General features: G+C 37.8%; 1 protein-coding gene across 2 annotated transcripts in view; it reads left to right on the plus strand.

Moving 5' to 3' along the window:
• Positions 1 to 18,430, plus strand: part of DAPP1 (dual adaptor of phosphotyrosine and 3-phosphoinositides 1) — a 54,126-nt gene extending 35,696 nt beyond the window's left edge. Inside the window, exons 4-9 of one of the 2 annotated variants that reach the window (XM_030914862.1) lie at positions 1,142 to 1,272; positions 9,798 to 9,845; positions 11,238 to 11,300; positions 11,996 to 12,081; positions 14,285 to 14,372; positions 14,807 to 15,024. In XM_030914862.1, the coding sequence (XP_030770722.1) occupies positions 1,142 to 1,272; positions 9,798 to 9,845; positions 11,238 to 11,300; positions 11,996 to 12,081; positions 14,285 to 14,372; positions 14,807 to 14,872 (482 nt within the window). In that variant the 3' untranslated portion in view covers positions 14,873 to 15,024. Of the gene's footprint in view, positions 1 to 1,141; positions 1,273 to 9,797; positions 9,846 to 11,237; positions 11,301 to 11,995; positions 12,082 to 14,284; positions 14,373 to 14,806; positions 15,025 to 16,355 lie in introns of those variants that run through there. The other variant, XM_010371638.2, reaches the window with a different exon arrangement.
• Positions 18,431 to 23,888: the final 5,458 nt, after the last annotated feature.

Genomic DNA, 23,888 nt, shown 5'->3' on the forward strand with positions numbered 1-23,888 from the left:
TCCTATTCATTTTTTCCATAGCACTTCTCACACATAAAATATTTTTTTAAATTTTTTTCTGTCTCCTCTACCTAGAACATAAGCTCCATAAGAGCATTTAAACTTCTTTGTTTGCTGTTGTATTCCCAGTACCTAGACAAGTGCCTGACACAGTGCAAAGCTCTGTAAATATTCGTTGAATGAATTGCTGAATTCTTTACATCTCTTCCATCTCTGGTACAATCTTAGGCCTGCTATAGAAAAGACCCTAGTAAAATTAAAAGCAAGAAGCCATAGCAAGGAAGAAAAAAAAAATCCCCTTACGTTGCCTCTTTTTGTAGTTAGTTTCTGATTGACTGATTGATTGAGGGAAGGATTTCAAGAAGGAAATGTCAGAAGCATAGATGCAGAACTGCTCTGAGCCCTTGGAACAAAGTTCCCCAGTCCCCCATTCCTGGTCCCCTGGGCTGAGCCCTTTTTCTGCCTGAAGGCTCCCTCTCCAGGTGTAAGGGGAGGCAATCACTTGTGAGTACCAGCTTGTTCAGGACATGTTCACTTAGTAATGCAACGACTTTGCTTGGTTACTCTCATTAATTGGGTAGTATCAGAGAGTAGGGAGAAAGCTCACTTTTTTGAAATCTACTAATTTGTTACAAGTTTATTCTGAAACTGGCAAAAATAAGGGCAATGGAATAGATCTTCCTCTACCCCAGTACATTTGTTTAGTCTTGTTTTCATGGCTTTCATAAAGCCTTCCTGGAAAACTTCCAGTTACTCCTTAAGATCTAAGTCAAACGTCACCTCCTTTACGAAAGCTGTCCTGAATCCTTTCATGGAAAGGTTATTCAGGCAGTCTGGGGACTATCATCATGCTTCACTCGCATGGCTGCCATTGGTCTCATCACCCTGTTCATTTAAACGACCATATCTGTTACCAGTTCTGAGCACCAGGAGGCCAAGGAGCATCTCCACCAAGCTTTGTATCTCAGTGTCCAGCTTAAGTGCCTGACACCTAATTGATGTTTGATAATGTTGAGAAAATGAGTGAGGGAATACATGAAAAAAATAAAAGACTTTCCAATCCAGCCACAGTTATCCAGTTAGCATTTGGACTTTCCTTCTGGGAACACTGTTCGATTATATACTTTTTGTCTTCATTCAGGCACTCTGATGGTTCTAAAACATCCCTACCCAAGAAAAGTGGAAGAACCCTCCATTTATGAGTCTGTCCGGGTTCACACAGCAATGCAGACAGGAAGAACAGAAAATGACCTTGTGCCCACAGCACCTTCTGTAAGTGACCTTCAATGTCACCACAAGCTCTCTTACTGTCTAAAATCAATCGAGTTCAATAAAAGTTAATAAGAGTGTATTTGTTCACATAAAAATTCTAGTTTGGAATATAAAACTTGGAAAGGAATGTAAGATTTGAAGCCTATAACTTAGTTCATCTGGTCCTGGGTAGATCATAAAAATTACAATGCAGCTGGACATGGTGGTTCATGCCTGTAAACCCAACACTTTGGGAGGCTGAGGTAAGAGAATTGCTTGAGCCCACGTGTTGGATACCAGCCTGGGCAACATAAACATCTCTACAACAAACTTTTAAAAATATTAACTGGGCATGGTGGCTTGCACCTGTAGTCCCAGCTACTCAGGAGGCTAAGCTGGAAGGATTACTTGAGTCAAGGATGTTGAGGCTGCAGAGAGCTGTGATTGCGCCACTGCACTCCAGTCTGGGTTACAGAGTGAGACCTTGTCTCAAAACGAACAAATAAAAGCAATACAATAGTAATAGGATTTTAAATACTTAGAAAATGGAACTTAAATCTCTGTCCTTAGTTAATCAAACAACTTCATAGTAGAATGGGAAAGAGAAGTTTGTATTCACATAGTTTACTAAACTGTTTTCTTCTACAATTTTCTTATATTAAGAAAATATATATTTTTAATATTTCAACTACCTATGGAAGACAAATATTCTCCACCTTTGCTATAAAAACTCAGTGTATTATTTTGTCTAGCTTTTTTCCTTTACTGACTGAAGTTTACAGACAGAAAACACTTGTGCTTCTTTGCAACGTGAGCCATTGTTCAGTTTCAGTGCAACCGGGGCACTCACTGTTTGTCCAAGAGTCCATTTATGTTTGTTTTGTGAACTGTGACTCTGCAGAGGTTCCTCTCCAACACCCCTTTCCCTTCATTCTTCTGAAGGCTCTTCTATTTGTTGTCTCTTCCTTGTTTGCTGAATACTACTGGTATTAGAAACCTCGATTTGGGCAGATGATGAAGAAGATAATACCCAAATAAATATCAAGAACTAATTCTGGATAGTGATTATGACACTGAAAAATAATCACTTGAAGATATTCAGCTACAAATTATATTGAAATAAATGTAACTGTCTATATCTGCAGTACTTTTCTCTACCCTTGACCAGAGAGATCTTTCTTAAAAAGAAGCCTTGCCACGTGACCTCTGCTTTACATCCTTTGGTGATGCTGTTTGTCTTCGTGGCCCACCTGGACCCTGCTTGGCTCTCTGTCTTCATCTCATGCTACTCCCACACTCACACTGTGAAACCTGTCTCTCTCAACAATGTACTCCTTCTCCTGTCCCTGCATCTGAAATGCTGCCAACAACATTGCTATCTACTCATCCCTCAAGACTGCTATCAGGGATCAGTATCTTCCAGGAAGCCTTTCTTTTTTTTTTTTTTTTTGAGACAGAGTCTCACTCTGTCACCCAGGCTGGGGCGCAGTGGCGGGATCTCAGCTCACTGCAAGCTCCGCCTCCCGGGTTTACGCCATTCTCCTGCCTCAGCCTCCCGAGTAGCTGGGACTACAGGCGCCCGCCACCTCGCCCGGCTAGTTTTTTGTATTTTTTAGTAGAGATGGGGTTTCACTGTGTTAGCCAGGATGGTCTCGATCTCCTGACCTCGTGATCCGCCCGCCTCGGCCTCCCAAAGTGCTGGGATTACAGGCTTGAGCCACCGCGCCCGGCCCAGGAAGCCTTTCTTCACCCCCTCTAGCTTCTTTTACAACGCTCCTCTTCTGTGCTCCAGAGCACCCTCTGTTTGCCTTTATTCTAAAATTACCATGCTGTGGGCTAATTACCTTCACATCTCTCTGCCCTCCCCACAAGCCAGAAACATCTAAGGACATGAATCATTGCTTGTCCTTGCAGCTTTACAGCCTAGGCTGGCTCATGGCACATCTTACATTTTCATTGCAGTGCTACATCTCCTCAGAAATAAAAATCCTGAAAATTGACTGAGAAAGTTATTTTGGCTTTGTTAGAAGTGGAGGAGAAGGCATCATAACTCAGAACTTGAGAAATTTAGGAGCACAAGACAATAAATAGTCCAAAGGCAGAAAAGAGCAAAGAACAAATCAAGATCTACTCTGCAACCAATTCTTGTTTCCAGTTGACCAGTCCCTTCATAATTTCCTCTTTACCCATCCTTACCCTTAATATAGGTCACCAGTCACTTCAACATCTATTTCATTTGCACTGTTAGTTTAACTTCACATTCTCCTCTGCTACACTTCCCCTAAAGGTCTCCACTCAAGGTCAATCAAACCAAATCCTACTAAGTGTGTTCTTTATCAGCAATAAAATACAGATAATACCTAATTTGTGAGATTGGTGTGAGCAGAAGATATAGTATCTTTATGCAGAAATAAGCCTCTTTAAAGCACATTCTGGAAACCTTGTTACTTACCTTCTTTGCTCACTCCAGCTATCAGATGGATTCACCTCTTTTAAAATGGAGTTTTTAAAATAGTGGTGAGTGATTGATTGACAATGACTTGAACTCACACTGTATAACGACAAGCTTATGAAGTTGATTGTACATCACTATGGACAAAAAAAAACTGTAAAGGTTTCCTAGAGGATCTGAAAGGTTTCTCATTACTTCTTATTGGGAAATCATTGGTGACTGGACCAGCATAACTGGGGAAAGAGTTCTGGTCTGATCAGAATGCTCTTGTCCCTTATTGAACACAAGTTCTAAGCCTTCATTTGCTACCCCAAATGGCTACATGATGCTGCACCTCCATCTCCAGTCTGAGAGCCCTGAGGGTTTTCAGACTTCTGCATTTTCCTTTTGGGGTGTAGTTCTGGCTCAAGGTTTAGCAGTGGAGGAAGAGAATTAAAAGAACTTCTTGTTTGAAGTGAAAGTGAAAGATGCCCCACTGCCCAGAAATGCAGATGATTGTGTAAAACTGTTTAACATCTTTTAGTAACTGCATTTGGGGAAATTGCTATTTATGTCTCATAAACAACATAGCATTTAGTTCCCATGATAGGATTAAATTTAATTAATTCATTTATTAAACAAACTTTTTTAAAAAAGTTTTTCCAATACACTCACAACTGTTTTAAGCACTGAGAGTTTGGCAGTGATTTTGACAACGGCCCTCCTCCCGTCACTGAGCTCACATTCTAGTAAAGATCACAGATAATAATCAATGCAGTAATCTAATACCAGATGGTAAAATATCATGAAAAGAAAAAGTAGGATAAGGGGAGAAGAGGGAAGCAGGGGAGGCCTCTGTGAGGAGGAACCATTAGTAAGAGATTTCACTGAAGGGAAGGAGTGATTCATGTCAAGATGTGGAAAGAGTGCTGCAGGCAGAGGAAATAGTACAAAAGCCCTGGAGTGGGAACTAAATTGAGGTGTTTCAAAGGCTAGAAAGAAGGTCAGAATTATGGGATGAAGTGAGCTAGAGGAAAAGCTGTAGAAGGTGAGATTGTTGAGGTAATGAGAGGTCAGATCACCTAAGGCAATGGAGTTTTCAAAGAGCAGCACCTCCCAGCTGAACATTTAGAAATATGAGTGTTTCCGCTGGTGCAATGCTTTGCAGCACTACTATCATGAGTGAGTGTCAAGAGCCATGAAGAGTCTGACTTTACCCTGCTTGCAAGCTAACAAGTTAGCCTGCTGCAATTTCATGGATGCTGATGGATGACACAAGACTTCTAGGTAAGAGATGAAAAATAGTTTGTTATTCACAGGAAGAGCAAGAGCTAGGATATCAGTATTTCTGCTAGTTCCCTGTGCTGAGTCAAAGTTCCCAAAGGGCAACATTGAAAGGGCCAGTTGATATCCATAATGGGTTGCCCTACAGGAGGGGAATCCTGAGCCTTGGGAACCCAAATCTTTTCTAATGATCAGTAGACATGTCATTTGCTCTGAAGCGAAATATTTCTATATTCCAAGGCTGCTTGTATAAGCATGCTTTAAATATCAGTCTGCAACAACGAGCTCTTAATGCCTTGCTCATAAGACATTTGGAAACACAAGAGACCCGTAGAGAATTGTTTCCCAACAGTGATCAGGGGCCAACTATTCTTCAAAGAGTGGTAAAGAATTATCTTGCCCAAAAATCTCAATAGTACTTTTTGTCCATAACATAAAAATTCTTTACCTTCTGAGCTTGTTTAAAAAAAATTATTTTACATGGATTGAGTGTGATACATGAAAGAAAGAGTAGCAGAGTCATGGCAGAGAAACCCTGCTATTTACTGAGAAGACTGACTCTGCTGGAGGGGTGGGTTGAGGGGATGAGAAAGAAGAGCTCTATTTTGGACATGTTAAATGTGAAATACCAATTAGTTGGTTGGTAGAGATTGAAATTAATATAGTTCAAGTTCCTGACATAATAGGTCCTATCTAAAATGTTAGTTTCCTTAGCTTCCCTTTTGTGGTATTTGACATTTTTAACAACTCCCTCCTTCTAAAAATTCTGTTTCCTTGGCTTCAGCATTATCTTTCTCTTTTTATTCTGTAATCTTTGACACATTTTATAGTTCCTCTTCTTGGACACTTTCCTTGCATATTGCCCTTTTCCAGTATTTTGTTTTTGAAACTCTTCTCAGGTTTAATATTTTGTTGTTTATCCTTCCAGTCTTTTGTGTGTGTGTATACACACACACACACGCACACACACACACGTAAAATAATGAGCTCTTCATTGTAGAGTTGTAATATTCTTGTTTAATTAACTATATATTTAGCATTTTTTTCATGTAATTACTTAGTTTTCTAAAACACCATTAAACAAATTCCATAATATTCCATTATTTGGGTATATCAGTTTATTCAGTTAATCTGTTATTACATTTTTACATGCTTTTTTATTTGAAATAATGTCAAAGTTACAGAATAATTGCTAGAATAGTACACAGAACTTGGTTTTCCCCAAGCCATTTAAGAGTAAATTGCCTACATGGTGCCCTATCACCCTGAATAATTCAGTGTGTGTTTCCAAAAATAACGGCATTTGCCTACATGACCACATAGAGCCTTTCAAACTAGAAAATTAACATTGAGGCCGTGCCACTGTTTCATCCACAGATCTAATTCAAGCTTCACTAGTTTTCTCAGTAAGGTCCTTCAGAGTAAAAGGATCCAGTTCTCAAGCACAAGTTGCACTTATCTGTCCTGTCTCTGGAATATTCTTCACTTTGGAACACTTCCTCAGTTTTTCCTTAATTTGGTGACTTTGACACATCTGAAACTTAAAGGCCAGTTATTTTGTAAATTGTTCCCCAACTTTGGTTTATATGATATTGAATCATGATTAGATACAGGTTTTTTCATGTTGGGTACAAATACCACAAAAGTATGCTTTGTTTGCCCGCCTCACTGCATCCTCTCAGACATAACACAATTGCAATCTGTCCCACTATGGTGTGTTTGATTCCTTAAGTGGTGTCCGCCAGGTTTCTTCACTCTAAAGTCATCATATTCCCTTTGTTATTAAAAAATATTTTGGGAGAGGTTGTTTGAGACTATAAAAATATTCTGTTGCTTATTAAATTTTTACTCGCCAATTTCAGCATTTACTGATGTTTCTTGGCTGTTTTAATCATTACTATGATTGTTATCAAATGGTGACTCTCTGATTCTCTTATTCCTTTTTACATTTATTGGTTGTCATTCTACTGTAAGGAAAAGCTTTTTATTCTTCAAAATTTTCAATCATTTTATATCAAATGGTTATAATCCTAACTATCATTATTTATGTTGATGCTTCAAAATTTCTCTGATTTGGCCAGTTGGGGAAAGAGCCCTTTCAGTGATATCTGTGTTCATACGACCTCAAAATTTCTTTCTTTCTTTTTTTTTTTTTTTTTTTTTTTTTTGTCGCTCTGCACTCTGTCTCCCAGGCTGGAATGCAGTGGTGTGATTACGGCTCATGAAGCCTCAACCTCCTGGGTTCAGGTGACTCTCCCTCCTCAGCCACCTGAGTAGCAGGGTCTACAGGTGTGCACCACCACTCCTGGCTAATATTTGGTTTTTGTTTTGTTTTGTTTTGTTTTTTGTAGAGTCATGGTTTCACCATTTTTAACCAGGCTGGTATCCAACTCCTGGGCTCAAGCAATCCTTATGCTTTGGCCTCCCAAAGTGCTGGGATTATAGTTGTGAGCCTCCGTGCCTGGCCTGGCCTCAAAATTCTTTAAGAACTTTCTGACTTTCTGAATAGCAAGATGATTCAGATGTATCTTGTTCTTTCTTTGTACGCTGCTCTAGAACCAGCTATTTCTCCAAGAAACCCTGCTCTGTTTCCGCAGAATAGTACTTTAGAAATCGACATCTAGGTACTGTGTGCTTATTGTTATTGGGATGTCACTCTCCCAGCCCACTCAGTGAACAGAGCTGGGAAGATATGTATGTATACACACATGTACACATACATACTTTTACATCTGTATTTATCTGTCGATTCATTCATCCATCCATGAGTTCACAACAATACTTCCAATACCACAAAGTTCATTCTAGTTTTTTCCCTTCTCCCACAGTGAGAAAATATGGATCTTATCATCCTCAGTACACTTACTTATGTGATGATCAATTGAATATAAGAAATCTCACATCGCTGTTTCTACTACCCAACCCCTACCCCAACACTCCAATCACCGAGTCATGCTTCAATGCCCAGTTCCAGGTCACTGCTGCTCCCACACTCACTACAGATGCCTACCTAGCTCAACTTGGCTCTGAAACTGTGCAGTAGCTGCCCAATCCACCCCTTCAGGCAGAAGCCCTCCACACCCTGCCAGGCTTCAATGCCTCGCACACAGCTGCTGCTGCCACCGTCATCGCCATTGTCCGTACAGAGGCTCCCTGTGCCCTGCTTGGGCTCCACCACCTTGTACTAAGGTGCTTGAAAGCCCTCCACACACACATCAATGCCTGCCTTGCTTTACCTGACCTGTTGGCTTCTGATTACATTTAAGGCTGGGAGACAAGTAGGTAGGTGGGATGGCAGAAAGGATAGTCCTTTGTTTTTGAACATTTAGGTGGTACCCCAATGGGGGCTCTTATAAACAGTTTTTCTGTTACAGATCATAGATTTTTAAAGATAAATCTGCTCTATAATTATTTACTTTCTTACCATCTTGAGACCCTGAATAAAATTAATAGCCTTAGTGCTTTCCCATGCAGCCTTCCACTTATCTATCAAAACCTTAGAAAAATACTACACTTATATTATATTGTTTGGGTGGAGGTAAGATGGGATTATTCCCTAGCTTGATTTCAGTAAATAATTCTATCAGGATATTTTATGTAACAATTTACTCCTAGTTATTTTGCCTCTACAGGTTTTAACCTGTAGCAGCCCAAAATAATTACTTTTTGCCCTTCCATAACACCTAAACTCAATTGTGCCAATTCAATTTCTTTAATGTCAAAATAAATCACACTGATTATGAGATATCAAATTCACCAGTATTGATTAATATTATTTAAGTGAACATTTGGGTAGTTTATCCTTAATTTTATATCAGAAGATTTTAAAAGAAGTGTTTGCTTATTTCCTGCTTTGACTCTTTTTATTGTGGTAGAGATGGTTGTTCCTCTTTTTATTTGGTAGGGAGAATTCACCTCAGAAAAAAATATTCTGGAAATTACCATAGAAAGAACCTTGGTGTCAACCAAATCACTTCCCAATTTTTGTTAATTTTGTTTCTTACTAAGACATACGATGACATCACATTTGAACAAAATATTCTACTAGGAATTGAATTGTTTTCTGGAATTTATGAAATGTTAGATTTTTTGATGTTAGGCTACTTGTCTTATGCAAATTTCTGTTCACACAATTCTCTACCCTTCCTTATAATTCATAGGTGCTAGCTAAGTGTGTGCTGTTGTTTTTACCTTTAAATTAATGACAACATGAGTTAAAAGAACTGGCTTATTCTTATTTCAAAGTCATTTTGGATAAATCAGGTGTAAATAAATCTACACTCCTGACAGTCTGTTTCTCGGAACATGGATCTCAAGGGAGTGTAGGACCTGGGGAGGAGGATTATGTGATAAAATAAATGGTAAAAATGCTGTTTCTAAGGTTCCCTCTTAAAAATTTACAAAGTATATTAGCATAATATAGACTCTGGGAAGCCCTGAAGTAAAACATTCTTGTTTTCTTAATCCAGTCTCCCAAACATATTGACAATAGATGTGTGCGTGTTTATGTGCTAATAACCCTGTAACAATCCAAACAGCTGGATTTCACATGACACACTGACAAACACAGACTTTTATAAGTGAAACGATGTGGTTTACTGTTTGCAAATTGCTAACTAGAGTTAGTAGCTACCGAATGACGTGGGTAGATCCAATCTGAAAACAATCTCTCACAGCACGTGGAAGCTTTTCAAGTGCCTAGGTGAAAAATCATAGACAGTAATTTAAAGATCAAATGCAAACATTCTTCATTTAAAAATAGGACAGGAAAGGAAGGACAAACGTCCTGTTGTGACAGTTCTGGGCTTCATTCAGTGCTTTTCTTTTTCAGCTGGGCACCAAAGAAGGTTACCTCACCAAACAGGGAGGCCTGGTCAAGGTAAGGAAGTATGATTTTGCTCATGCCAGCCACAGAAAAAGAGAATACGTCATGTAGACTCAATTCGCATCTTGATGGTTTTTCTTGGAAGCATAATTGCCTGCTCATTTTAACCCACTTATAGTATTTACCTGACTCAAGAGTCCATGTTATGGCCCATTAGTCAAAATTCTGGAAAATGACTTGACTATTCTTTGACAAAGCCCTGTATAGGTATAGCCTATAGTTAAAAGTCAATAAAATATAGTCCTCTTAATGGAATGATTGAGGATGAAGATAGCAAGTTAACTCTAAAACATCTTTCGTTCTTTTTCTAAAACAAGGAAGAAGTCAAAATTGTATAAAATGTTTCCTTAAAGATAGGCCCAAAACATCACTGATGCTACTGAAACTATGTTATAAAATCCCAAGAAAAACATAATTTAGGTTTTTACAAGTTCAGAGTATACAAATGTTCACCATTTATGAGATTGTACCTTTAGAATTCCTTTGTTTCATCTGAATGTGCCAAGAAGACCTTCATAGAATGTGCCTGCTCCTTCTTATTTTAAGAGTCACAGTATTTAACCTCTCACAGGTATTGGCGTGCTTGGAATGAGCCTAAATAATTTCGTTATTTGTGTCCCTTCTAGATCAAATGCTCCCTGAGGACAGACAGTATTCATATTCATAGCATAGTTATGTTTAAATCCTCTGTTACTTCTTTTAACTGGGCACATTGCCACACAGGATAGAGTAGGATGCTGTTTGTATATAAGAAGGTAACAGCGGGCAGCGACGGTTTTTACCACTGATACCTTGGAGTTCTTAGGCAAGGTTTAGAATGGCCCATGAGTCAGGGTTCCTAAACCTCGGTTTTCTTATCTGTAAGACAAGAATAATAACGATGGCATTGTTGTGTGAGGATTGAGTATAATATATAAAGCCTCCAACGATAGTGTATCGTCCATATTAGGTACTCAAAGAACAATATTTATCTTTATTATAGGGTTAATAAAATGGAAATTGTAGTGGTTTGTTATAAATCATATTGAATATTTATGATAGACTTAATTCTTTTTGTATTTAAAAATATACTAATGATATATCTGCCTTCATTTTTGTTATAAATCACATTGAATATTTACGATAGACTAATTCTTTTTGTATTTAAAAATATACTAATGATATATCTGCCTTCATTATGAGCTTAATGTAAGAAATTATTTTAATTTTTATAGATATTTTGAAACTTTTTTTCTCAGAAATTGACACACAAGAATTTTTTCAGGGTTATAGTATTTAATTTTTTAGATACTTTTAAAATGAAAATAAATCATCTAGTTCAAATATTGCATTCCTGCTTTCAAAACTTTGTGTGTGTATGTGTTTCTGTGTGTGTGTTTTTCTCAGACCTGGAAAACAAGATGGTTTACTCTGCACAGGAATGAACTGAAATACTACAAAGACCAGATGGTGAGAAACATGATAATATATTTTTCCTTTAAAAATCAATTCTCTAGATGAAAGAAACTTATGTCTTTAAAATTTCTGAAATTATTTTTATATCCACCTGAAACACCTAATAAATGATTGGAGATATGAAATCTTGATTCCTGAAATGAACAGAGTTATTTTGCAAAGATGAGATGTGTATCCCAGAAATTGCTCTCTTGGATTGGCTAAACTGTAGTTCCCCAGGGCACATAATTCCCTCTGTTTAGGGCAATGTAATTTTTCTCTTGCCACAATTTATTAACTGTATCTCTGCAGCAATTTGTCCCTTTATTAAAAATACAGTCTGTCCATTTCCCATGCCCATTTCATTAAGCCAATTTAAAATTATTTTTTCTCACTTTTCTTACATAAAATTTCTAAGAAAGTAGAAGTTTTTAAAAAATGAGAGAAAAATATGCCTCTCTTCCATGTGTTAAAATCCATCTTCATCAGTAAATTGATAAAGGTAGTATCTTAATGTCCAGTTTTACGAAAGGCTCGTTCCAAAACCAAGGACTTCCCTTGGTAGGGCTTTTCTATCGTCAGTCCTGTTAGTGAAATTTGACAACTGCACATAGTGGAAGACTTGTGAGGGGAATAAGTGAGGGACAGATTTATCTGTTTTGTTTTTGTTTTTTTTAAAGATGATATATGTTGCTTTTTATTTTATTTAGTCACCAGAACCAATTCGGATCCTAGACCTAACAGAATGTTCAGCTGTACAATTTGATTATTCACAAGAAAGGGTAAACTGTTTTTGGTAAGTCGTTTTATTAAGAAAACATTTTTTAATGTCTTCTTGCCAGACACTTATTTTGGCTAAGGAATAGAAAGCTATATATCTCAATGTCTACAAAGTTCAGATCTGAGGGACATGCCTACATATTAGGAGTGTTTTCAGCTGAGCGTGACATAACACCTCATTTAAAGTAGCTTAAACAAACAGGCAGATCAGTTCAGCTTACGCTGTGTACTGGAGAAGTATGACTCACATAGAGGATGCCATTCACATCTTAGACAATTTAATTTCTTTGAGGTTCTCTCCCCCATTTTAATTATAACTTTGTTGACTCTAATGATAGGTGATTTGTATTGTTATGACGATTTCTGGCAGATGGCACAGAAATATTTTTTTCTAACATAATCAGTATATTATAAAAATGTTCTAACTGGGTAAGAGTCTTGAGAAAGGCATGTCTTATTTCCCACTACCTTTTATTTTAAAGTTTTTCAAGCACACACAAGTTGAAAGACATACGTTTATATACCCTTCATCAGCAGTTATTAATATATCTTGCCATATTTGCTTTATCTCAGTCTATCCACTTTTTTTTTCCTGAATCAGTTGAAAGTAATTTGCAGACATCATGGCACTTTACCCCTAAAGACTTGAGTATGTGTCTCCTAAGAATAAAATATCACATATAGGACTACAATATCATTATTACACCTGAGGAAATTAATGTTAATTCTATAATATCAACTGAGAATGGGTGTCTTGTTTAAAATTTGCATAGACATGCCCTATGAGCTAGCAGAGCTTTATTTTTCTCATATATCCAAAAATCAGGAGGCAAGCAGCTATGGTGACAAGGTCAGGTCCAGGGTCTCTGCAGTTCTCCTGACCTTTTCTCATGCTGGCTACTTCAGGATTCAAGCATCTACTACACCTGTAGGTCTCATGTTTTCAACAAAGTACAAAGAAAGATGTAGGGATGGTATCAGCCATGTCTGTCCGTTTTTATCAGGAAAACCAATGTTTCTCCAGAAACTCCCCTATAAGATTTTCCCTTATATCTCATTGGCCAAGACTAGGTGCCATGGCCATCCCCAGCAGCTGATGATAATTGGCTTATACAAATTAGGATTTATTGCTTGGTGTTCTGTTAGCAAGAGAAAGGAAAAAGTATCTGTATTAATTGGCAGTTAATAATGTCTCCCATAGGGAGTACCAAACAATGACAATTACAGAAACCAGTTTTCGAGTATATGCACTATATCACTCCCTCCCCACCACTGTCCACTCACCCTCCACTAGACCTCACATCAAGGTATTACCTTCTGTGCACAAGGACTTACCTCTTACCTATTCAATATTAATTGCTGGCATCAACAAAATATACAGCGTAGGCTTTAAGATATAGAAACCCTCCTGAAGGCTTTTTTTCACAAAAAGAAAAAAGATTTTTGGTATTTTGCATCTCAACTGTAAGTGCAGGGAAGTATGTTCAATGTATAATTTAGGGCTGACCTTATTATCACTTGCATAATTTTAACTAGGTAATCAGACACAGTCAAATGAAAAATTACTCTATATCTAGGAAAAGTATTTTGTGCCAGTAGGAAAGTTCATATCCCTGAAGCAGAGACTGACTCTTGGTCAGAGATGGGAGAAATAACTAATTGAGTTTTGTTGTCTCTTTTTACTCTCTCGATAGTTGAAATTGCCAACAACCACAGAAGGCAGAGTTATCCTCATTGAAGCAATCTAACACAAATGAGTTCTTTTTAGCAAACTTCCCTGTCTTGCTTATTCTTTGAATCATAGCACAAGTTTTTGAGAGATCTTTGAGAGATCAGCTGAATAAATACATAAGTATTAGAGTTAGCCTAAGACATAAACCACAAAAGGATCTGGGGGTGTCCTGAACATGCTTCTTTCTTCTTCAAAGTCTTATTCGAGTATATACATCTGACCTGGAGTAGTAATATGAATCTACAACTTCCTTAACATTTCTGCAGTTTGCTGGCAGTAATAGGTCCGTATATACCAGCTCTTCAAGGTACTTACCTGGATCTTTTATCAATTCATTTTTCCCTTGCAATACTCTAATTAGTGTTCAACGTATATATATATAGCTAATCAACCTATATATGGTGTGTGTGTGTGTGTGTGTATATATATATATAGAGAGAGAGCTAATCATCTGCAATATCTTATGTTCTTTCTTTTGTCCTATTAGTTTGGTATTTCCATTCAGGACATTTTATCTCTGTGCAAAGACCGGAGTAGAAGCTGATGAATGGATCAAGATATTACGCTGGAAACTGGTGAGATTTTTAAGCCTTCAGATATCGAGTCTTGAGAAATAACATGTTGATGATTTCAAACATATTTCTATCAAAAGAGTCAGACTATCCCCGAGAATCAAAGAGATGTCTGGGTGCCTACTTCCAGGCTTGCGGAACAGTCTGTTAATTCTTCTGGGACATGAGAAGAGATGAAGACAGGGTTGTAAAAAAGGAAGAATTAAGCTGTATTTGGATCTTAGACATAGAGCCTTAGCCTAATAACCACCTATCAGACTTCCTTTAAGGTGTGTCAGTTAGTTCAGCTTTGCCTGGAGGGGGACATTTACGACCAGAAGGTCTGACAGAGGAAAGCTGACCTATTTCTCTAGTTGAAAAGCCTCTTAAATTGTTAGAGAAGAAAGTTTGCCAGAGGAACTTAGCTTCATTTCCAGTGTAAGCATCACTTTGTGCAGGTCAAGGACAAAAGCTGGTTTATTTTGTCTGCTCTCTATGTATCTCCCGGGGAGAAGACTGAGTGAGTACTTACAAAACTTCACCAATCTTCTACGTGTTTTTCACGTGCTTGCAAGTTAGTGAGTTGTTAGCCAAGAACTTGTCCTTAAAGCTGGCTAAAATTTCCTGTAAATACCATCTTGAAAGCTTTGATGATTTCTTTTTTTTTTTTCTTTTTTTTTTTGAGACAGAGTCTTGTTCTGTTGCCCAGGCTGGAGTGCAATGGTGTGATCTTGGCTCACTGCAACTTCTGCCTCTTGGGTTCAAGCGACTTTCGTGCCTCAGCCTCCCTAATAGCTGGGATTATAGAGCCCGCCACCATGTCCGGTTAATTTTTATATTTTTAGCAGAGACAGGGTTTCACCATTTGGGCCAGGCTGGTCTTGAACTCCTGACCTCAAATGATCCACAGCCTCAGCCTCCCAAAGTGCTGGGATTACAGGTGTGAGCCACCATGCCAGACCAGATGATTTCAAACGTAAAACATTTTTCTTAATTAGTTTTTGTAAAATTGTCTCATATGTGAAAATTCCTTTCTAGATACTGAAATTTTTGCTTTCAATTATCTTTTTAGTTTGAAATTCAAATAATTTTTAAAATTCAATTCATTTTTAAATTGTTCCAATGTATTTATTATTCAGTGAGGGATAATTTGTCTTGTGAAACCTTTGCTCAGATATGAATTAATTTCTTATTCTTTCTATTTTTAATTTTCAAAGTAACACAAAATCATTATAGAAGAATTATAGAAAAATATATCAAGTATACACACTTTTAGACTTCTCTCTGTACAAATAAATATTTAAAAACAAAATTTAATCACTTGCTAGAAGTAAAAACCACAATGATGTACCCCTACACACCCTTCAGAATGGATACAATGAAGACTGTCAATATCAAGTATTAACATGAATGCAAAGGAACTAGAACTCTCCTGCATTGCTAGAGGGAATGAAAATGTGTATGACTACTTTGAAAAATTGCTTGCCAGTTTCTTTTAAAACTATACATATGCTTACACTGTAATTCAGCATTTTCACGCTGAGATGTATATCTAAGAGAAATGAGTGCATGTATCTACCAAAAAATGTTACAATAATGTTCATAGCATCTTTATTGATAATATACAAACAATACAAATCACTTGCTGGTGTTCTGTATCTGCTCACTTCACTTAGCAATATATTGTGAACATTTTTCCATATTAATTTTAGATCTATATTTTTCTTTTGATTCATTGAATACTATTGCATTTTATAGATTACTATAAGTGTTAGACCAATTCCCAATTTGTACATGTTTTAGCAATCACTTTACAATATGTGTCCTAAAAAAAATGCAGAAAATTTTTCTGGACACATGATAATTAGCTTATAGTTGGGGGTGGGCACATGATAATTAATTTATATGACATCCTTACTAATCAAATGTCTTATTTAATATTTGTTAGAATCCAGGGTTCATTACAATCACTCAATAATGGATACACGTGTGTGTGCTTTATTACAGTCACAAATAAGAAAACAGCTCAACCGAGGGGAAGGCACGATCCGATCTCGGTCGTTCATCTTTGAATAGATCTTTCTTGCCAAGGACTGCTCTGGCCCAGGAGTAAGGTGGAATATTCCCTGATGCTGCGATCTGCAGCAGGCTTCAAATGAAAACCAGCTAAGGGTTTTCCTTTAAAAACAAATCAGAAGTAGATGCTGATTGGGACCCATATACCACGTTGGTGATTCACGTTGCTGCCCTTCCATGATGTTGCCATCTCCTTGAGAATGCTGAAGCAATCACCATTCTGATAGAAAGTGCTTAAACCACCACTCTTAGGTCTGCTCACTGGTAGAACACACAATGGAGGAGGAAGGGTTTTTGTTTTCACTCATTGTGGTCCCCAAGCCTATTGACACTAGTTGCCTAGAGTCCCACTCTGAGTCATGGTCAGCCTGTCTGACATCCAGGTTGTGCTACTAACCAGGAAGGAAACAGATACTTAGAAGCTTAGATGACTTCTGCAGGATTTTATATTGAGACAGCAAACATCATATATTTTCAGGGGAGAGGTTTTTTTCTTTTTTTAATTTTCCCCCTTTATACAAAAAAACAAGAACATTTCCAAAACTAAAATGGAAAATGCTTGTGGCATTTATTTTCTCTTTTTAAAAGGTTCAGAAATTTGGTGAGTCCTTTGCTTCTAATGATAAAACTGTGAGAGCTAGATGTCCTATGGGCAATTAGGTAGTGTAATAAAGGTAAATGAAGGTACAATTTTTAAGCCATTATTTTCACCCTTTGGGGGTAAACGTTTTAAAGAGTGAGAAAGCATAAATTGAGGAAGGGTGATAAAGCAGTAGGTAACTTTTAGTTTAATAATAGTTATTGTCATGAGGGTAATCATAATAGATGCTTGTAAGCACTGAGCTATCTTTAACCATTTCTCCAAATGACCAAAAGACACTTCTCAAGGACAGTGTATTTTAACAATTCCTTTCCCAGAATTAGTTGTATAGGGTTGACCCAAGAGATGTAAGAAAAATCTTGCATTGCCCCCTAAGCACCCCGGGCCTTATTAAAGAGCAACTTCTATTTCCAGTTAGGGGAGTAACACTAAAGCTACATGAAATATGTAATAATGATAGGTAATACTATGTTCCAAAGCTTTTTCAAACTAGAATAAGGAGACAAACAGAAGAATGAGATACTGATGTCCAAAGTTCATTGGTAGAATCTAACCCCTTCTGTTATCTTTTTTAATACTATTTTTGTTTAGATAGAAGTTTCAAAGAAGATAAAAATGCTTGAAGAGCCTGAGAGTAAAAAGATTATGATGCAAAGTTATGATATAAACTGCTCTTGCAGTCCAAAGGGATACCTGGTTAAAGAAGTTTCTTATTTAAACATCTAAGACTCAGAAATTACATTAAAGTTTTGTGTATTTCAACACCGTTTTAAATGTATTTTGTTATGTTTGTATTATATGGGATAAAGCAAATGTTGAGTTAAAATGCATTGTGTCATTTGTAATGTAAGAAGTTACTGGCTGGGCGTGGCAGCTCACGCCTGTAATCCCAGCACTTTGTGAGGCCAAGACAGGCAGACCACTTGAGGTCAGGAGTTTGAGACCAGTCTGGCCAACATGATGAAACTTTGTCTTTACTAAAAATACAAAAATTAGCTGGACATGGTGGCAGGTGCCTGTAATCCCAGATACTCAGGAGGCTGAGGCAGGAGAATTGCTTGAACCCGGAAGGTGGAGGTTGCGGTGAACCAAGATCGTGGCACTGCACTCCAGCCTGGGTGACAAAGTGAGACTCCGTCTCAAAAAACAAAACAAAACAAAACAAAACAAAACAAAAAACCAGAGGTTACAAATGAATCCTCATGGATGTGTATGGTTCTATGTTTGTTTTCTTAGAAACAAATGTGTTTCTTTGTGTGTAATACTGTGTTTTACTATGTTTACCTTTTATAAAACATAACCTGTTTATTTATATTCTTTGACTCTGTTTATTAAAAAGAGCATGATTTTGCTGTGTATGTACTATTTTGCTATTAAAATATATTTTAATATTTGTAACTTGAAAGAAATATACAACTGATTAATATCATAAATAGCAATGAAGAATTCACTTCACTTAGACTATTAACCACAAAGGATTGGAAGTTGAAGAAATAGTCCAAGACCTCAAGGAGTTCTTGGTTGAATATGGACAAAACGATAAACATATATATATATATAGCAGTAAATAAGACAATTACTGTAAGAGAAGTACACAAATCTGTATGATGGAACAGGTGCTTCAGCAGGGGATAAACAATTTGTTGGAGGGTTTTGACATGAAAAGGGTGAGCTAACATGTACCTGCTATGTAATTAGTACTAGGCTAGGCGTTTTGCCTGCCCTCAGCATTCCTGCAAAGAAATGATTCTAACTCCTAAGTGGAGCCTATGAGGGTTCCTCAGCTATTTCTCCAAGTCCAAAAAGAGGGAGGATGTTTTGTGCCAATGGCAGATCAGAGCGGGGGAATATGGGAGAAAAGAGAGTGGGATATCTGCATTATGACCTGTCTGCTAACAGGTATGAACTTATTAAGACAGAGTATTAGCAGTTATTCTCAGAATTCTCTCTGGGAAGATCCTGGTCCACAGGAGCAGTTTTCTCTGGACCAATGGAGACACCAACATGGTGAGGGAAGGCTAATACAGATGGTCCCTGACTTATCATGATTTGATTTAGGATTGTTCAACTTCACAAAGGGTCTATTGGGGTATTAAATACATTTCCTCCTTTGATATCTTTGACTTAAAATGACCTTATTGGGATGGAACCCCACCATAAGTCAAGGAGCATCCGTACTATTTCTAGGGGAAACCTTCACCCTATGCCAGAACAGCTGGACATCAGAGAACTCAGTAGGGCAGGACCCTTCTTTTCCCAACCACATGGCATGCAAGAGAGTGGGTTCCTCTCTCTTTATTTCTCACAAGTGCTTGGCATGCAGGTCAGGGCATTATGCTCTGTCCCTGTTTCAGGCAGAAAGCAAGAGAACTATTATACGGAGAAGGTCCATTCTACTTCCTTCCTTTTCCACTACTTCAGATCCTCTGCAGCAAATCTGTGTTTCTACCAAACTCTTCGTAGTCAAGTATACTACATAGCAGAGTGCCAAGCTGAGCCTACGTTCTGCTCTCTATGAATTCAGGCTGTCTGACCATGATGTCAAGCAGAGTTTCTTAAACTATCTGTGGCAAAGGATCTGATTTTCTTTCTTTTGTTTGTTTGTTTGTTTTTTTTAATTTATAATCTATCACAGACTGAGATCTCATAAAATTCAATAAATTATTAGAAAAATCAAGCAAAAAATACAAATATCACAATCCCAGTTTACTATTATCAGATTCAACAGACACAAAGTTACTATGTTAAATTGTTGTGTTTCAACACTTAAAACGGGCATTTCTGTACTTATCTTGCTAGCAAACAGTGTGCACAACAGCCCAGTCTGTGGACCACGTTGTGAGTAGCACAGGTCTAGCTGACTGGCAGGTAAAAGGAAATAGCCTTCTTGAGAAAGAATTCACCTGAAGACAGAAAGGGTTGAAGTGCACATGTTTTGTTGATGGAATATGGGCATCATTAGAGGGAAAAGGTGATTCAGAGCACATTCTTGATTGTTACTCAGTCCCTCCTCAGCAAAATCTAAAGGAGCTATTTCACCAGAGTCTCCAGTGCACAGACAGTGAGATAGTAAGTTGTGTCACATTTTCAGCTGTGAACAAAGATGGCACTCTTGGCCTTAAGCAAGGGTTGTGTGCCCCTGTAGACAACAGCAGCTACAACCTCACTTAGCAGTAGCAACAATGGCCAGGGTTGTGGGGCATAATCATCCCAGAGAGCAAGAACAAAGAAAATAAAATAATGGCAGATGCCATGTGGTTACAGGAGTACATGTGAAGGGTCTATGAGGACTTCCAGAAATATCTGGGAGGCATTTGAGAATGACCATATTTTCCACAGAAAAAGCAAGATTGGAGCCAGAGAAGTTAGCCCAGCAGGTCCCTGATCCCATCTTATGATTATTTCCCCTGTTCCAGATGCATCATTGGTATAGCCATCCAGGTATACCTTGAAGATATTGCAGGTTTGAATCCACACCACCACAATAAAGCAAATATTGCAATAAAGTAAGTCCCACCATTTTTTTGTTTCCCAATTCATACTAAAGTTATTACTAAAAAAATTATAATGATCATCTGAGCTTTCAGCAAGTTGCAGTCATTTTGCTGGTGGAGAGTCTTGCCTGGAAGGTGATGGCTGTTCACTGATCAGGTGATGCTTGATAAGGGTTGGGGTGGCTGCAGCAATTTCTGAAAATAAGACAAAAATGAAGTTTGCTACATCAATTGATTCTTCCTTTCCTGAAAGCTTTCACTGTAGCATAAGATGCTGGTTGATAGCATTTTACTAACAGTAGAATTTCTTTCAAAATTGCAGTCATTCCTCTCAAACCCTGCAACTGCTTTATCAACTAAGTTTATGTAACATTCTAAATCTTTTATTGTCGTTTCAACAAGTTCACAGCATCTTCAGCAGAAGTAGATTTCATCTCAAGAAATGACTTTATTTGCTCATCCATAAGAAACAACTCATCATCCATTGAATTTTAATCATGAGATTGCAGCAATTCAGACCCATCTTCAGGCTTCACTCCTAATTCTAGTTCTCTTACTATTTCCGTCACATCTGCTACTTCCTCTAGTAAGTCTTGAACCTCTCATAGTCATTCATAAGGGCTGAAATCAAGTTCTTCTCAACTCCTGCTAATGTTGATATTTTGACCTCCTCCTATAAATCACAAATGTTCTTATTTTTGTTTGTTCTTTGGGTTCTGGGTTTTTTTTTTTTTTTTTTTTTTTTTTTGAGATGAGGTCTCACTCTGTCACTCAGGCTGGAGTGTAGTGGTGTGATCTCAACTCACTGCAATCTCCGCCTCCCAGGTTCAAGTGATTCTCCTGGCTCAGCCTCCCAAGTAGCTGGGACTACAAGTGTGCACCACCACACCCTGCTAATTTTTGTATTTTTGGTGAAGACAGGATTTCACCATGTTGGCCAGGCTGGTCTTGAACTCCTGACCTCCTCTTGGGAGGCCTTGGCCTCCCAAAGTGTTGGAATTACAGGCTTAAGTCACTGTACCTGGTCACAAATATTCTTAATGGCATTTAGAAGGGTGAATCCTTCTGGGAAGGTTTTCAGTTCACTTTGCCTGGATACATCAAAGGAATCACTATCTATGGCAGTGATAGCCTTATTAAATGTATTCCTTAAATAATAAGATTTGAAAGTTGAAAGTCAAAATTACTCCTTTGTCTTCGGGCTGCAGAATGGATCCTGTTACCAGGTATGAAAACAACATTAATCTTATTGTACATATCAGAACTCTTGTGTGACCAGGTGCATTTTCAATGAGCAGTAATATTTTAAAAGAATTCTTGTTTCTGAGCAGTAAATCTCAACAGTGGCTTTGAAATATCCAGTAAACCATCCTGAGAACAGATGTACTATTATCAGGCTTTGTCGCATTTATAGAGCAGGGGCAGGGTAGATTTAGCGTAACTCTTAAGAGCCCTAGGATTTTCAAAATGGTAAGTAAGCACTGGTTTCAGGTTAAACACCAGCTGTATTAACCCCTAACAAGCACTTTAGCTATGAAAGTGCTAGAAAGGAGAAGTCAATGACTCGCTTCAAAGCTTCAAAGGATGGCCTCTTCTTCCAATAGAAGACTCTTCTGCTACATTGAAAATGTGGTGTTTAGTGTAGGCATCTTCATCAATGATCTTAGCTAGATCCTTTGCATACCTTGCTGCAGCATCTACATCATCACTTGCTGTTTCACCTTGCAGTTTTGTTATGGAGATGGTTTCTTTCCTTAAATCTCATGAACCAACATCTGCTAGCTTTGAACTTTTCTTCTGCAGCTTCCTTACCTCTCTCAGCCTTCACAGAATTGAAAGGAGTTAGGGCTTTGCTCTGGATTAGGATTTGATTTAAGGAAATATTGTGGCTAGTTTGATCTTCAGTCCCAACCACTCACACTCAAACTTTCTCCATCTCAGCAATAATGCTGTCTTGCTTCGTATTCATGTGTTGATTAGAGTAGTACTTTTAATTTTCTTCAAAAATGTTTCCTTTGCATTCACAATTTTTTGGCACAAGAGGCCTAGTTTCTGGTCTGTCTCAGTTTTCAACACGCCTTTTTCACTAAGCTTAATCATTTCTAGCTTTTGATTCAAAATGAGAGATGTGAGACTTTTCCTTTCATGTGAACACTTAGAGGCCATTTTAGGATTATTAATTGGCCTAATTTAAATACTGTTATGTCTCAGGGAAGGGGGTGCTCAAGGGGAGAGAGATGGAGGAACAGCAAGTCAGTGAAACAGCCAGAACACACACATTTATTAAGTTTGTTGCCTTATATGGGTGTGGTTTATTGCACCTCAAAATATTACAATAGTAACATCAAAGATCACTAATTATAAAGCACCATAACAGATAAAATAATCATCAAACCAGTTTGAAATATTGCAAGAATTACCAAACTGTAACACAGAGACACAAAGTGAATATACGCTGTTGAACAAATGGTGCCAATAGACTTGTTCAACTCAGGGTTGCCATAAACCTTTAATTTGTAACAAAGACATCTACAAAACACAGTAAAGCAAAGAGCAATAAAACAAGGTATGCCTGGGTTGATGAACTTAGCTATTCAAGACAGCTAAGCACAGTCTCAGACAATAAAGTATCCTTCATGTGATGAAACCAGAGCAACTGACAAGTCCAGCCTGGTTTGTTTAAATCAGATACTGAAGTTGGCCTTTATTAACAATAACAACAAAAAAAAACTTACAGGCAAACCATGATCCAAAAAGACAGGTCTCAAACAAGAGCAAACTGCATGATCAAAAAACTTACAATTTTTTTTCCTTCTCTACACAAAGATACCATCTGCAACAATTTCATTTTTTTTCGCTTAACTTTTCCTGAAATTTTCAAAATGTCATCAACATTTTGCCATATTGTTGATCTCTCCCACACTTAAAAATTTCTTTTTTTTCTGTTTGGAACACCTCAAAGCAAATCCTAGACACAGTTAATGAATGAGGTATGGCTGTACTCAGCAACCGACAGAACCCCAACATTGGTTCCCTGATCTACAGGGTGTGGGCTATTATAATAAGAAAGGCCAGGTAGAAACCACTAGAACTGCCTCTATCTGGGAAGATAGTAAACCAAAAGCAAGCCCACATTCCCAGAGGGACTTCAGAGGTCAGTGCCACCATCAAGGACTTAATGGATGCAATGGTGGCGATTCCACCACATCTCCATTCAGCCCACCTATTTGACCTATGCAGAAAAAGATAGGTCTTGGGAAAAAGAGTACATTATCACAAACTTACTCATGTGGTGACTCCAGTTGCAGATGCTTTTCCAGATGTGATTTCATTGCTTAAGCAAATTAACACATCCGCTGACACCCAGTA

This window comes from Rhinopithecus roxellana, chromosome 2 (assembly GCF_007565055.1).
Source record: "Rhinopithecus roxellana isolate Shanxi Qingling chromosome 2, ASM756505v1, whole genome shotgun sequence".
In the NCBI taxonomy this organism is placed as follows: domain Eukaryota; kingdom Metazoa; phylum Chordata; class Mammalia; order Primates; family Cercopithecidae; genus Rhinopithecus; species Rhinopithecus roxellana.